Source organism: Zootoca vivipara, chromosome 2 (genome assembly GCF_965207765.1).
Source record: "Zootoca vivipara chromosome 2, rZooViv2.hap1.1, whole genome shotgun sequence".
NCBI lineage: Eukaryota > Metazoa > Chordata > Lepidosauria > Squamata > Lacertidae > Zootoca > Zootoca vivipara.
Window position 1 is genome coordinate 62,319,734 of NC_142584.1, and position 13,399 is coordinate 62,333,132.

At 40.3% G+C, this 13,399-nt stretch overlaps 1 protein-coding gene across 1 annotated transcript in view; it reads left to right on the plus strand.

The window, feature by feature from the left end:
- The first annotated feature begins 639 nt into the window (after positions 1-639).
- Positions 640-13,399, plus strand: part of GALNT10 (polypeptide N-acetylgalactosaminyltransferase 10) — a 38,850-nt gene continuing 26,090 nt past the window's right edge. Inside the window, exons 1-3 of the mRNA XM_035105724.3 lie at positions 640-1,030; positions 11,553-11,655; positions 13,056-13,194. Of these exons, the coding sequence (XP_034961615.3) occupies positions 797-1,030; positions 11,553-11,655; positions 13,056-13,194 (476 nt within the window). The 5' untranslated portion in view covers positions 640-796. The remainder of the gene's footprint in view (positions 1,031-11,552; positions 11,656-13,055; positions 13,195-13,399) is intronic.

Here is a 13,399-nt window from a genome sequence, read left to right on the forward strand (position 1 = left end):
ACTGTACTTCAGTCATTAATTAAAAAACAAACAAACCCTACAAGTCTCCTCATCCAACATATTGCTCGAGGCGGTAAAGGAATTAAATGCTTTGAGCCCTTTCAATTTCCCCATCCGTGGTACTGCCCTCTTTTAACAACACTTGGGCTGTTCCGTCCCTCTTGATATCTGCTAGCGCTATCATTCCCCGCCTTCTAATCTGCCCGTGCACACGCACGCGACCCCCCAGCATAAGCGCTCCTTCGCTGCAAACTTCTTCCCTTCACATTCAGTAACGTAAGCAGCGCCTAATTACAACCCTGTGGCACAGCGCAGGAAAGGCAGCCTTGCTGGCAGGCAGGTTCCGCCCGGTCTACCCTCTTCCCCGCACTCGCTCCTATTTAAGCTTCTGGCCCTGTCAGCTCCACCACCAGCCCACAGGGGAAGACTACGGCCAGTACCATTTACAAAATATTTGAGGGGGGGCGGTTGGCGCCCAGAGGAGCCGGAGCTGCCACGCTTCTGTTTTCCCACTCTCTCTCTCCCTGCTCGGTGCCGGGCACTATCGGTGGGCGTGGCCTGCCTCGAGGTTTCTGGGCGGCTCTCCAACGCCGAGCTTCACCCCCCCACACCCGCTCGCGGTGGGAGTGGTAGTGCCCACCCCTCCGGAGCGGAAGTGCCTGGCGGAGCGGAGTTGGCGGGTCCGCTTCGCCTCGCGCGCTGCTCGAGTGCTGCTGCCGCCGCCGCCGCGGTAACCACCGCCTCAGCCCCTTGTGTGAGGGGAAAGTTGGGGGGGGGCTTCCTGGCGGCTTCTCGGATGCGGCGGAAGCAGAAGCGGCTGCTTCAGGCGGTGGGGCTGGCGCTGGCCGCCCTCGTCTTCCTTCCCAACGTGGGGCTCTGGTCGCTTTACCGGGAGCGGCAGCTGGATGGCGGCGGCGGCGGAGATGGCAGAGAAGCGGCAGGCGGCGGAGGCGCGGGGGGAGCCCGCGGGGCGGCGGCAGGAGCGGCAGCTGGGACGGTACCGGCGGCAGCAGCCCGAGGAGAAGCGCAGGTGAGAAGTGGAGGGAGCCGCATATTTTTCTCCTCCCTCTCTCTCTGTCTCTTCGCCTCACGTCTGGGGTCTTGTGGGGAAGAGCGGTTGCCACTTCGGATGTAGCCGGGAGACGAGGGGAAGACTCGGACTTCCCTTCATCCTTCGCCCTCGGTGGTTATTATTGTTGTTGTTTTAAAAAAAATCTGCCTTTCATTCTCATTTCTATAGTCAGTGGTGAGGGAAGAGGAAGCGGCCGCTCTCTATGGGGTGAAGGGCCTCTGCATTGCCTATACGTATACATTACATGTGTGTGTGTATATGTCTGTACACATATGTATGTGTGTACACACACGGAGAGAAAGGATAGCTGGGCTGCATAGAGGTTTCTCTATCTCACACACACTCTCACACAGACACACACACGTCCAACGTGTATATGTGTGTACAGAGAGAGTGAGAGAGGGAAGGAAAGGATGGCGGGGGTATACAGAGGTTTCTCTTACACACTCACTCACTCAGACACACACACATCCAGGGCGGTCAAAGCTGAACCCTTTAGTATGAGGGGATGACAGGGGGGCAGAGGAAGGAAGCCACACTACCTTTCAGGCTAAGAGGCTGCTGAGGATAAGGCAACTGTCTGGGGTGGGGTGGCAGGGGGCTTTGCAATCCCACCCCATCCATGTTCTGTGGCTTTCCAGCAGGCTCTGCTCCTCTGCCATTATCCTCTCCTGGGCTTTGCAAGACTTGTAAGTCATAGTTGGCTTACCTGATCTTGCGTGTTCTACTAATAAGTGAGGTGGAGGTGGAGAAAGTAAGGCAGAGTTTTCTTCTTTCTTTTTGGAGGGGAATAGGCAGTTCCCGTTTGGAACCAGACTGAATCATAGGTTATTTTGTAAGTGCTCACGCAGAAGAGCTCTAGACTACCAGGTTGTTGTTCTTTTTTTAAAAAAAACAAACAAACAAACCTGATTGGGCATCTTTTGTATTAGGAGTTTCTGGGTTTCCCTTTTAAATTAACGTTCTGGCATTATTCTTGTTTTGGCACCCTCTCATTAAGGAGCAAAATAAGGTGAAGAGCATGAGCTGTCACTGGTAAACTAATCTTCTTTGTTATAAGGCTCTCATTGTTTAGGTCACCTCAGAGTTAAGGGTGTAAGGTTGCAATCCTGTGCATATCTAATGGGAACAGCAATTTCCGTCATGCTGGTAGAAGTGGACTCTTATGGCAGAATAAATCTGTTACTGCTGCAAGACTACTTGTTGTTTTAACTTGGGAATTCATTGATGTTTATGTGTTTTCGTTTTGAGTAAGCACACACGAGTCATTGAGGTGGTCAGTTTTATATTTTATCTGTGAGTCTTAGAGAAAGGGCCTCAATCAACTACTTAAGGTAATGTTCTTTTCATTTATCTAAATATATATACATTTAGTTCTGTATTGTACAGCTATGGTAACTTTATTACTTAACGTTAATGAAAAAGGCTTCATTCAAGACAAAATGCTGTGACACACAAATGTGCAGTGTCTCCCAAAATAATGAACATAGATTCTTAGCAATGTGTACAATGAGTTTTGAAAGTTCCTGCTGGTATGTCACTTATAAACTTGTTCTGTCTTCACTTGAATGCCCTAAACATAAATCCCTTCTGTTGCCATTTCATGTACTTTTGTTTGTTCTTCTATTTTCACACTTTATTGCCCTCACCGCTCTTCAGATTTCAAGAAAAAATAATATTCTGAGGGGTGTCTAATTAGGTATGTATAAATTATGTGCACAGACCTAATTCACAGCCCTAAAAATCTTTTTTGGCACACACTAGGAAAGGGGAGAGTGTCTGAGGTGGAAAATATTATCAGAGAAATTTGTTATGTTTACGTTTGACAGAGGGAACAGACCAATCTTTAACAAGTGTTTAAACACAGTTGTGAGAAGAACCAGGTAGGCCTTGGAGAGAAGAGTCATGGGCTGGGTGCATTCAGGATATATTATTGGGTTTATGGGAAAAGCGAAATGTACCAGAGATGCAGGCAGAGAAGTGGGAAGTTATCTTCCTCTCAGTTATGTTGAGCCTCATTTCAAATCTCTTGGCTGTTATACCATAGACTGGGATTGGGGGAAGAGGTGTGTGCTTTGATGAAGTGTAGCCTTCTGCTGTGCTTGCAGTTGGGAACAGTGACTACCTCCTCTGTTGAGACTATGAGGAGGAATTCATTAGCTTTTGCTTCTATGTTAGATTATAACATTCCATAACATCTGAACGTAGACAAAATGCAGTATTCTTAACTATCATCAGTGAGGGTGGGGAGAGGAAACCAGCTTCCAGCAATGGTTTATGAAGCTGGCTTTTTACTTACCATAGTAAAGATTAACCACCGTTTAGTGCTGGGATGTAACACTAAATTGTGATTGATCTAAAATGGAAAGAGACATGCCAGATATTGTCCTTGCAACTGTGCTGGAGTCAGTATGTGAGTCAGGGGGTTGCTACAGCTTGTCCGTGTAATGAATGAATGAGTGCCTTCAATGTATTGGTTTAATTTAAGTTGTAGGGAGATTAGTGCTGTGAGAAATCAGTGGCTTTGCAGATGCCATTTAACATGGTTCATAACTACCTGTGAAACTTTTAAAATAATTAATATTGGTTTCTGGTCCTTATAAGTCGTGCCAATTTTAATGTACCTATCATAGCTCTTTCACTCAGCAGTGGAATGGAAACCAATAATGGTAGAACTGCAGGTATTAGTTTACCAAAAAGACTACATCATTTAGTGGCTCTCTGTTGCAGCATTAGTTTATTACAAAATGATCTCACAAAGCTGAGTGCAGTTGGATCATAAAGCATATAATTAATAATGTATTTTCATCTTTTTCCTCATTAGGAAAACATTTGTTAGATTACTCCTGTAAAGCTGTGATTAATTTTCTAAGCCTTTTCTTGGTCTGTTAGTTAGCATGTCATTTTAAAAAATCTAGCTCTACAATTACAAAAAAATATAGATTTGCAGTTCACTGTAATACAAGACTCTATGAACTGCACAGTGCATGGGAATATTAGTACCGTTGTCATTTTCATAACACCTGGTGATGGAGGATGAAAACTGCATTCTCAGTAACATCCACAAGCTAGTTTTTGCATTTTAGTTTTCTGGATGTGTTAACACCTCTCAAAGGGCTGTCTGTTGTAAAGTCAAGCAGTATCCTCTTGTTTGTATATTTGGCAAGCATGCAAAAGAAGTCATCTGCCATACAGTCATCTTATCCTCAGTCTTAAGATAGTACTGTGGGCATGGAAGGCAAATTATTCAAGTATTGTGAGCAGTACCAACCAGTGTGTCATGTGCTGGCTATGTTTGCATCTTGAATGATATACTGAAATCAGCCCTGAGTGCTCACTGGAAGGACAGATCATGAAGCTGAGGCTCCAATACTTTGGCCACCTCATGAGAAGAGAAGACTCCCTGGAAAAGACCCTGATGTTGGGAAAGATTGAGGGCACAAGGAGGAGGGGACGACAGAGGACGAGATGGTTGGACAGTGTTCTCGAAGCTACGAACATGAGTTTGACCAAACTGCGGGAGGCAGTGGAAGACAGGAGTGCCTGGCGTGCTCTGGTCCATGGGGTCACGAAGAGTCAGACACAACTAAACGACTAAAAAACAACCAAGATCTCCTAGTCAGATTTAAGTGACAGAACTTTCCAAAGTCCAGAGTTTTTTTGTTTTTTGTAATCTGTGTTTTTTGTAAGGTGGAAAGTATATTTTTATCTTTTTTTAAAAAAAAATGCCTTGCTTTTCACAACATCCGAGTCTCAAAGCATCTTTCAAAAAGTAAAAGCATACAAAATACAAAATTTAAAACATGAATTAAATCATCAGAGAATAAAACAGAACAGGATTCATGATGCAAAGGCTTACTGAAAGGAATCATTTTAAACTGATGATATGATCATTCCCAATGTCAGCACCACATCAAAGTATGGCCCATTCCTCACAAGGTTTAACAGAGTTCTGTATCCCCTGGCTCCCTCAACATACGCAAAGACAGAACAACAGGGCAGTGCAAGGAAGGGGAATCCGTTCCACAGTTATTTATTTAAAGTAATTTGTTAGTTGCCATTCAAAATACATTATTTTACCCATGACAGCTTATATCATTTAAAACAATTTAAACATATATCCCAGGAGAGTGCAATAGCTGTGGGGCCATTTCTATATGCCAAACTGACCTCTGTTTACGGCTACCATAAGCAAGATTTTTCTATAGCTGATCTACATTTCTGGAAGGTTCACATATTTCCATCCATCTTGCTGCTCAGACAATTTAACGTACATATTCTGCAAAACCTGTTGAGTGGCATGTGGCTATGTCAGAGGGGGAAATCAGTTGTAGGAGTGTTGAGCCTTATAGGAAGGGTGTCATATCTCAATAGGAATGTTATTGCACAGAACAGGGGCAGTGACATTGAAAGCCCTGCTTTGAGTTACTGCAGAATGAGCTTCCTAAATATTAGGAACTTAAAGAAGAAATTATCTTGCACACCACATGGATCTACTGGGTATATAAGGGATAAGACAGGCTTTTCCCCTCACTTGCTGCAAAATGTGTGTGACCTTTTTGGAAACTAAAACATGGTGGTTGAACTGCTGATCAGGACTGAGCAGTGGTAATACATTTCACTCGTATTAACAAGCTCTGTTGGATTCCTGTCTGTTTCCAGAATTACAGTTTTCTGTCTTCAGGTAGGTAGCCATGTTGGTCTGATGCAGTCGAAATAATAATAATAATAATAATAATAACAACAACAACAACAACCAACAACAACAATAATTAATTATTGTCCAGTAGCAGCTTATAGACCAGTTAAGTTTGTTCTGGTGTAAGCTTTTGTGTGCGTGCTACTGAACAATTTTTTATTTATTTTTTAGTTTTCTGTCTGTTTTGGTTCCCACATGAACTTGGCTACCATTTAAGGTCAAAGGATGCCCTTTTCTCTGTGTTGTGCCATAACACAACAAGCAGGAAATGGCATTTTATGTGGAATGCTTTTCTTAGGGCTTTTCACCTGGCACACATCCTGGTGAGTTTTGTGTACCAGATGAAAGACTTCTTTATATGTTTAGTCTTTTTATTGCTGCTAATTGCGGTTTTAGCTTTGCTTTCAACCACAGCTTGGTTTTACTTTGTAGGGAGTGTATTTTAGTTATAGCTGTTTTACTGTCCTGGATAAGATTAATGTTTATCATGTCTTTAAAACAAATTTTGGTCTACAGTGTAAAAGACACTACATTTCAATCAATATATCTGCAGGGAACAATTGATCATAGTATATTACACATGTTGCTACAAAGCCAAAAAGAGATTGAACACAAAGACAAGAATTAAGAAGCATTGCATTTCATACAGTAGACAACAAGATGCTTCTGGAATATGAGAAACAAGGCATAAGGTTATGGTAACATCCGAAATTCAGAAATGCAGTTCTTTTGTATATGGATGCTCAGTGAGTAATAGCCCTTTAGCATCTTCTCAACATCTTGCAGTAGTGAATTTCATAAGTTAATGATTAATTGTTGTTAGCAATACTTTATTTTCGCTGTTTCGAACAAGCACATAAACTTAAGTGGTCAATCCTTACTAGAGGGATTAAAAAGTTTTATTCACCTTTTGCTACATTATTCATATCTATCTGTCTATATGAACTACCAGCTAGGGCAGTGATGGGCAACCTTTTGAGCTTGGTGTGTCAAAATTCGTCAAAAAACCGAGCATAACTCGGGTGGTGTGTCACTTCGAGAAAAAAATATAATTTTGTGATATTTATAGTTTAAATAATAAAAATGTATAATTGTAATATATAACTGTATTTAATAAACCAAAAACTAATTATTTAACCAAACCAAACCAAAAACCCCTTATTTATCACAAAGTGCCCAGAGTTGTTGAGCTTTTTGGGGGGAGCTGCTGACCAAAGTTTTGGAGGTTTTTTTGGGAGGTGCAAAAGTTGCTTTGCTTTTTGGGGGGGATCCCCCAAAGCTGCTGCACTTTTTGGGGGGGAAAGAGAACAGAAATAAATGATGAATAATACCTTTGCTGGAACTAACACGCAGCACCGACATAGCCTACCAAAGCGCCAAAAAACCCAGCACAGAAAGGGTTAAAAAACCAATCTCTGGCTACCAGCAACAACAACAAAAAAAAGGATCCGGGTTTTAACAGCAGAGGCAAGCTCTAACGGAGGCAAGCTGTAGGAGGAGTGGGGGTAAAATTGGGGGGAAAACAAGAACAGCGCGAATGGGCCGATGGGGCGCGTGCCAGCAGTGAGGGCTCTGCGTGTCACATCTGACACGCGTGTCACAGGTTCGCCATCACTGAGCTAGGGTGACTATAACCATATAATCTATCTGTCTCTTCCACGCAGCACACTTCCCACTGAATTTACATTCATCATTTTGCAATCAGCAGTTCCTATCCCATAGAAAATCCTGATTTATTTCTGTTACAACTATGTGTATATTCATTTTTCAAAGTAACCTTTCTAAACTTCTGCCTCTAGTCATAAAAGTAGGAGTGCTGTATTTCCCTTCTGCTCTTGTGAAGTAGCAATATATGGTTGATGTGGGATCCTTTAGCTCATCCTAGAAAAAGTCTGAGATGCAATTAATTAAATCCACATTTTTGTATTGACGTACATAAAATATGGATAATTTCAGAATAAGCCCAGATCAAAACACATGATTGAGAGTTAAGCGTTCAATACTCTCTTTTCTCGTAAAATAGGTGATGGAAAATATTTATATATTATCCAGAAAAGCCATATTAATTATTTAGGACTTGATGCTGTCCTAGTTTTTTGACAGGGAAAATAATCTGCTGCACTTCCTTATACAGTTTAAAGATGTGTTGAGTCCCTGATATTTCACAGCCTAAGTTATACTATATAGAAGTTACTTATAGCTATCTAAAAGGATAGAGATTCTTAAGTCTTTGCTTCTCAGGCAATGTTGTACTCATCCGTAAATACGGTACACCTGCCTTACATGAAAGGAAGTCCAATTGTTGCATCACTACCACATGATCAGACATTTTTTGTTTCATTCCATTATTTGCTGTTTGAAGAAAAACATATTATCTAAAGGTGTTGTTTTTGGCTCTTGTGGAGGTTAACAGGATCATTTCCAGGCCTTCTCCTGCATTCAGTCAACTGCTATCACTGTTGGTGAATGTTCAATGTTTATCAAAATGCTAAAACTGCAACAAAAACAAGATGTAAACAAACAGTACAAGATGCAAACAAACAGTAATCACTGTTTGCATACAGATTACTTAGTCAAAATAGTTCTGCACTAATTTATTCAGTGAAGTGAGAGAGTTCCGTTTTCATGAGTCAAAAAAGTTCTATCCATGTGTATTCATATTTTGAGCCCTCAAAAGCTATCCCCACACAGAATTCCCAGACCTTTAAACCTTTGAGTTAAAAAAGAGGGTTGGGCAAATATGGCACAAGAGTGATTTAAAAGAGGAAATTATACTGTGCATGCACAGACACCTTTCCTCATTTTTTCCCATTAAAAATTCTTCCTGCCAAATTGTGCTCTCTTTGTAAATTTGGAGCTTGCAGAGCACTTTGAAGGGACATGTTTGTCCCTCTGGATCAGAGTCAACAGCACTGAGACACATGATGTACCAAAGAGTGCTTTGTTATGATCTATCACCAATATGTTTATTGGTAATCATTATCTCCAAAATGTTGATCTATAGGAGCTTTATATCATGATATTTTTACTTCATTAAAGATGGCTGTTTCAAACAATATGTCCAAAAAGGACTGCGTTTTTCCTTGAAGTAAAAATATTTGGAATTTATATAGCACACTTAGAATATTCTAAGAACTTCACATATATGATTTTATTGCAGTTGCCACAACCACCCATTAAAGTAGGTCAGCATTGCTTTTCCCTTTATTGCCGATGAGGCTACTGAGACTGATAGAGTTTGCCTAAAGCCGTCTAACAAGTTAATAGCTGTAGTGAGCTTTGAAGTAGAAATTTCTAGGTTCACAACTTATCCACTGTGCTACACTAGTTCAGTGTGCTGATGGATTAATAATAATAATCTTACTAATAATCAGCCTTCTGAATTCCTCTTTCTCCATTTGAAAAAGGGGGGTTGTGTTAGACTTAAAAGAAAGGTTACGCACATGTGAGTAAAAAACAGTACCAGCAGCCATAGCTTTGCTTTTTTGTTCTTGTTATGGCAGTTAGAGGCAAACTACTGTTTTGTCTAAAAAGGAGCTTGGTACCATAACTGGTGCTCTCCCACAAATACATGCATGCTCTTCAGTCTTAACATTTGGGTTGCTAATTTACCTTCTGGCTGCTGCATACCTCTATTCTGTGCATTTGTATTATGCTGTTTTTAATGCATAATTTCTAATTCAGAATACAACAGTATTCCAATGAGGAAATAGCACCAGAGCAAATAATTTTACCAATAGGAAATAGAATGGAGCAATCTCTCAGGATGGTCTTGCCACAGACAAATGTTTGTTCTTAAAAGGAAAATGAGTTTCCATTCCATACCCATGATGGATCAGATTTTGGATTAATGCTTGGAGCCCCTTGCAAATGTCAGTCTAGCCAAAGGATATGGATTTTGAAGGGCGTCTGTGTGGTGTTTTGTATTTTTTTTAAAAAAAGAAATAGTGTGTGTGTGTGTGTGTGTGTGTGTGTGTTTTAATTGTCAAAAGGAGATTGACACCTACTTTAAGGTAATGATGCCTGTATGACCATGATGAACATATATTGTTCCAAAAGAACACAAAAAATGGTCTGTTGTTGCAATAGTTGAAGTATATTGCTCCATAAAAATGTAAGAGTCCTGTTGGATCAGATCAGTGATCTATCTAGCCCAGTATTGTGTTTCCCACCATCGCAACCAAAGCAAGACACAATGGCAACATCCTTCTCCTACTTTGGTTCCCTATCAACTTGTATTCAGAGGCATACTGCCTCTGTTCCTGGAAGTACTGTATTACCATTGGGCATTTAGTGTTGCAGCACAAGCCTTTGGAACATCCTCCTATTACATATCACAAGAGCACCATGTTTATTGCAAATTTTGTGCAATCTTTGACGCAGGAGGAACTGTACTGACAAATGCAGGCCCATCTTAAACAATGATTTTTCTTAAGGCTGCATGCTAGGCTCTGTTTAAGTTTATGATCTTTGATTTTTGTGCAATAAAGTTGTAATCTTGAGAAGTTCCAGATTACTACCCGCCCCCACCCAAAGTATCAATCAAACAATACCTTGACACAAAGGCATTTCATCTTGTATTGGGCATAATTCTGGCAATCCAATTATATGAGATATGCCACAAAATATACTGTATAACAAAATATGCTAAGCATCATCCTATATATTTTTTATTTTAATGTTTTATTATATTTCTGTATTTTTATGTATGTCATTTGTTCATCACATTGGTGCACTTTGCAAAAAGCTTAAAATACTGTAATTATAAGGGTGAGTTGGATTTCTTTTAACTAATGAGAATTTTTTTAACGAAAGATGTAAACCTGAATCTGTTGGTTTTTTCACCACTTTATATATTATAAAAAACCATTTTGTTATTTGATCTGACTAGAAATAAAATAGTGCTTTTTACTATTTCTATCTAACATTATATAATGCTGCCACTTAATTGGTGATTTTATTATATTTTTACATAGCATTTACATGGCTTAAATAACCATTCATAGATGGAACCAGGTACACCAAATAGCAACTAAACAAACGATGAAAATTACATTTTTGTGTATGTTTAGCTATTGAATGTTACTAGATTTCTTTGGAGATTTTTAAGCTTGGTAGGCCACATAAAGGGCTGTTTACAACTACCGTACGGTATTAGTCTAAATCCAAGAGTATTGTTTAATATTTCTTTCTACTCTGACCTCACTTTCATTAAAGCAAGGGATGAAAACAATGAGGGAAAGATTAGCTTCAAGTCTGTAATCCTTCATTTTAGAGGGAAACGTACCTCACTCAGATGCATTGACTTGGTACAGGAAACAGCTAAGTAAAGCCCTATGCAATGGATTGTTAAGCAGAAAGCAAATCCAAAATTAGATTAAGAACATGACAGACCAAATATCACTGTCAAAGGTATTGATGCAATACTCCTCTGACCTTTCTTAAAATGCCATATAAGTTAAACCCCACAGCTTTTGAAATGTTCTTTGATGGCTGATCAGGGCAGGGTCATCCTGTGGGTCAGCATTCACCATTCTGATAGGTTTTTAAGCATTCTGATAGGTTTTTAATTCTTGAAGGTTTTTAAGCAGAGGTTGGATGGCCACCTGTCATGCATGATCTAGTTGAGAGCCGTGCATTGAAGGGGGTTGGATAGATGACCGTTGGGGTCCCTTCCAACTCTACAGTTCTATGAGTCTATGTTTTGAAAATGTGGCTTATGAGTAATTCAATTTGGCCTTGAATGCTTTCCCAAACTTATAGATAATGTTTATTTAAAAGGGTTTCCATACAAGACAGAAGAAAGAAGCTTATCTTGAAAACAGACAAAGGAAAAAGGACTGGCATGACAGAGATGCTATAAAGAAAGACTTGCAACGTACAGGTGTGTATCATTTAGCCTTAAGGAATGTAATATTGAATTACATATTCAGTAACCTGTAAGTAAAATGGAACTGAGCACAAAGTACTGGGGGAGGGTATACTTTATGTAACTCAGTATCGATTACTGTTGGCAGAGTTTACAAGAAAGTCAGCAGGCCTTTGCTAACAAGTGTTTGGAAGGTGCTTTGGGCAGTGGTTGAGCAAAGAAGTCTACTACTTCTGGTTTTCTTTTCAGTTCTGATAATTTGCTATATTGTCATATGGGTGTTCGTTTGTTCCAAGAGAAGGAACTGAAAAATGCAACAGGACCTCATACTTCAAACTAGAAAGGAACAGCATTGGGTGGTTACCTAGGCAGCTATGTTTGTATGCTGCTTGCTCCCAACCATTCTACAAGCATGATGTTTTTCAAGGTCTTTCAAGGACTTTTAAGCTAGCCACTTGAGAGTGCAATTTGATGTATCACAAAGGGCAAGGAAAGAAGGAAGAACTGCATGCGGCACACCAACCCATTTAAATATTCACTGGAAGTCTTAAATGCCCAGGTTTCCATTGCAAAGGCCTTAAAAGCATCAGTGGGACATAAATGGAAGGGATAAAATTGGTGACTGATGTTAAGCAAACCAGAGACTGCCGTAACTTGCTGTTTTGAAGCAGAATGATGTAAATTGGTATGTGAGTGTGGAGGCCCTGCAAAATCTCCCTTTTCCAGTTGAAGTGGCAAAAAATGTAAGCCTGAAACTGGTGAAGATTTGTCATACCAGTCCTAGAACGAAGTTGGGGGTTGTTTGGGCTTTCATCCCTGATTTTGGCAGCCTTCTGTGTGGTACAGTAGTACCAGTTGGTGGAGAGAGGGAAGGTTGTGCTGACAGCAGCATCCTGCTAGACTTTATGCAATAGGAGGGAGTAATAAGAGTTAATCAGATTGATCTAGATAGAAATTGAGTATTTGCCAGACATGGTTTGTGTCCTCCAAATCCAAATAGAGGGTCCAACAGAGAACAAGGGCAGGAAACTGATTGGCCTACCTAGGTTGTGCATATTTTGCATTCTATAAATTGAGATAAATCTAATTAGTCCTAAATCTGACCTTTTTTCAAAATGACAGTTAACAAGGTATCTGTTATAAACACCATTAAGTGTTCCTATAGTTCTTACAATTTTATCATCCGCTTCTCAACTGCTTGATAGTTTTAACAGATGGAGAGTGTGGTGTTTGGACATCATACGGTGTCCTTGATAGAATGTGGCATAACAAGTATTGCCTAGCCTGCTGTGCAGCCTGAGACTAGTGGGAGTTGTAGTCCATAACATCTGGAGGGACCAGATTGACAGAATGTGTGTGAGCTTTCAGCCACTGGAATTTTATAAGTATTAATGGCTCCACTTCTTTTGCTGTAGGAAATGGAGAACAGGGAAAACCATATCCTATGACAGATACTGAGCAAGTGGACCAGGCATACAGAGAAAATGGCTTTAATATTTTTGTGAGCGACAAAGTTTCTCTCAATCGATCCCTACCAGATATACGACACCCAAAGTAAGTACAAACTTTTCTTGTTACTGAAAGTATGAAGGTTTCTATTTCTAAAATTGTCTTTTCTGTATCCTAACTTGAGTGTCATTGCAATTTGTATTGCCCTTGATTGTTACATATGTCTGCACTATCTTGATAAGTTGAATTATCTAATGTACTGTATTAAACAAGAAACCTGATAGTTCAGCAACTCTTAACTCTGTCATAA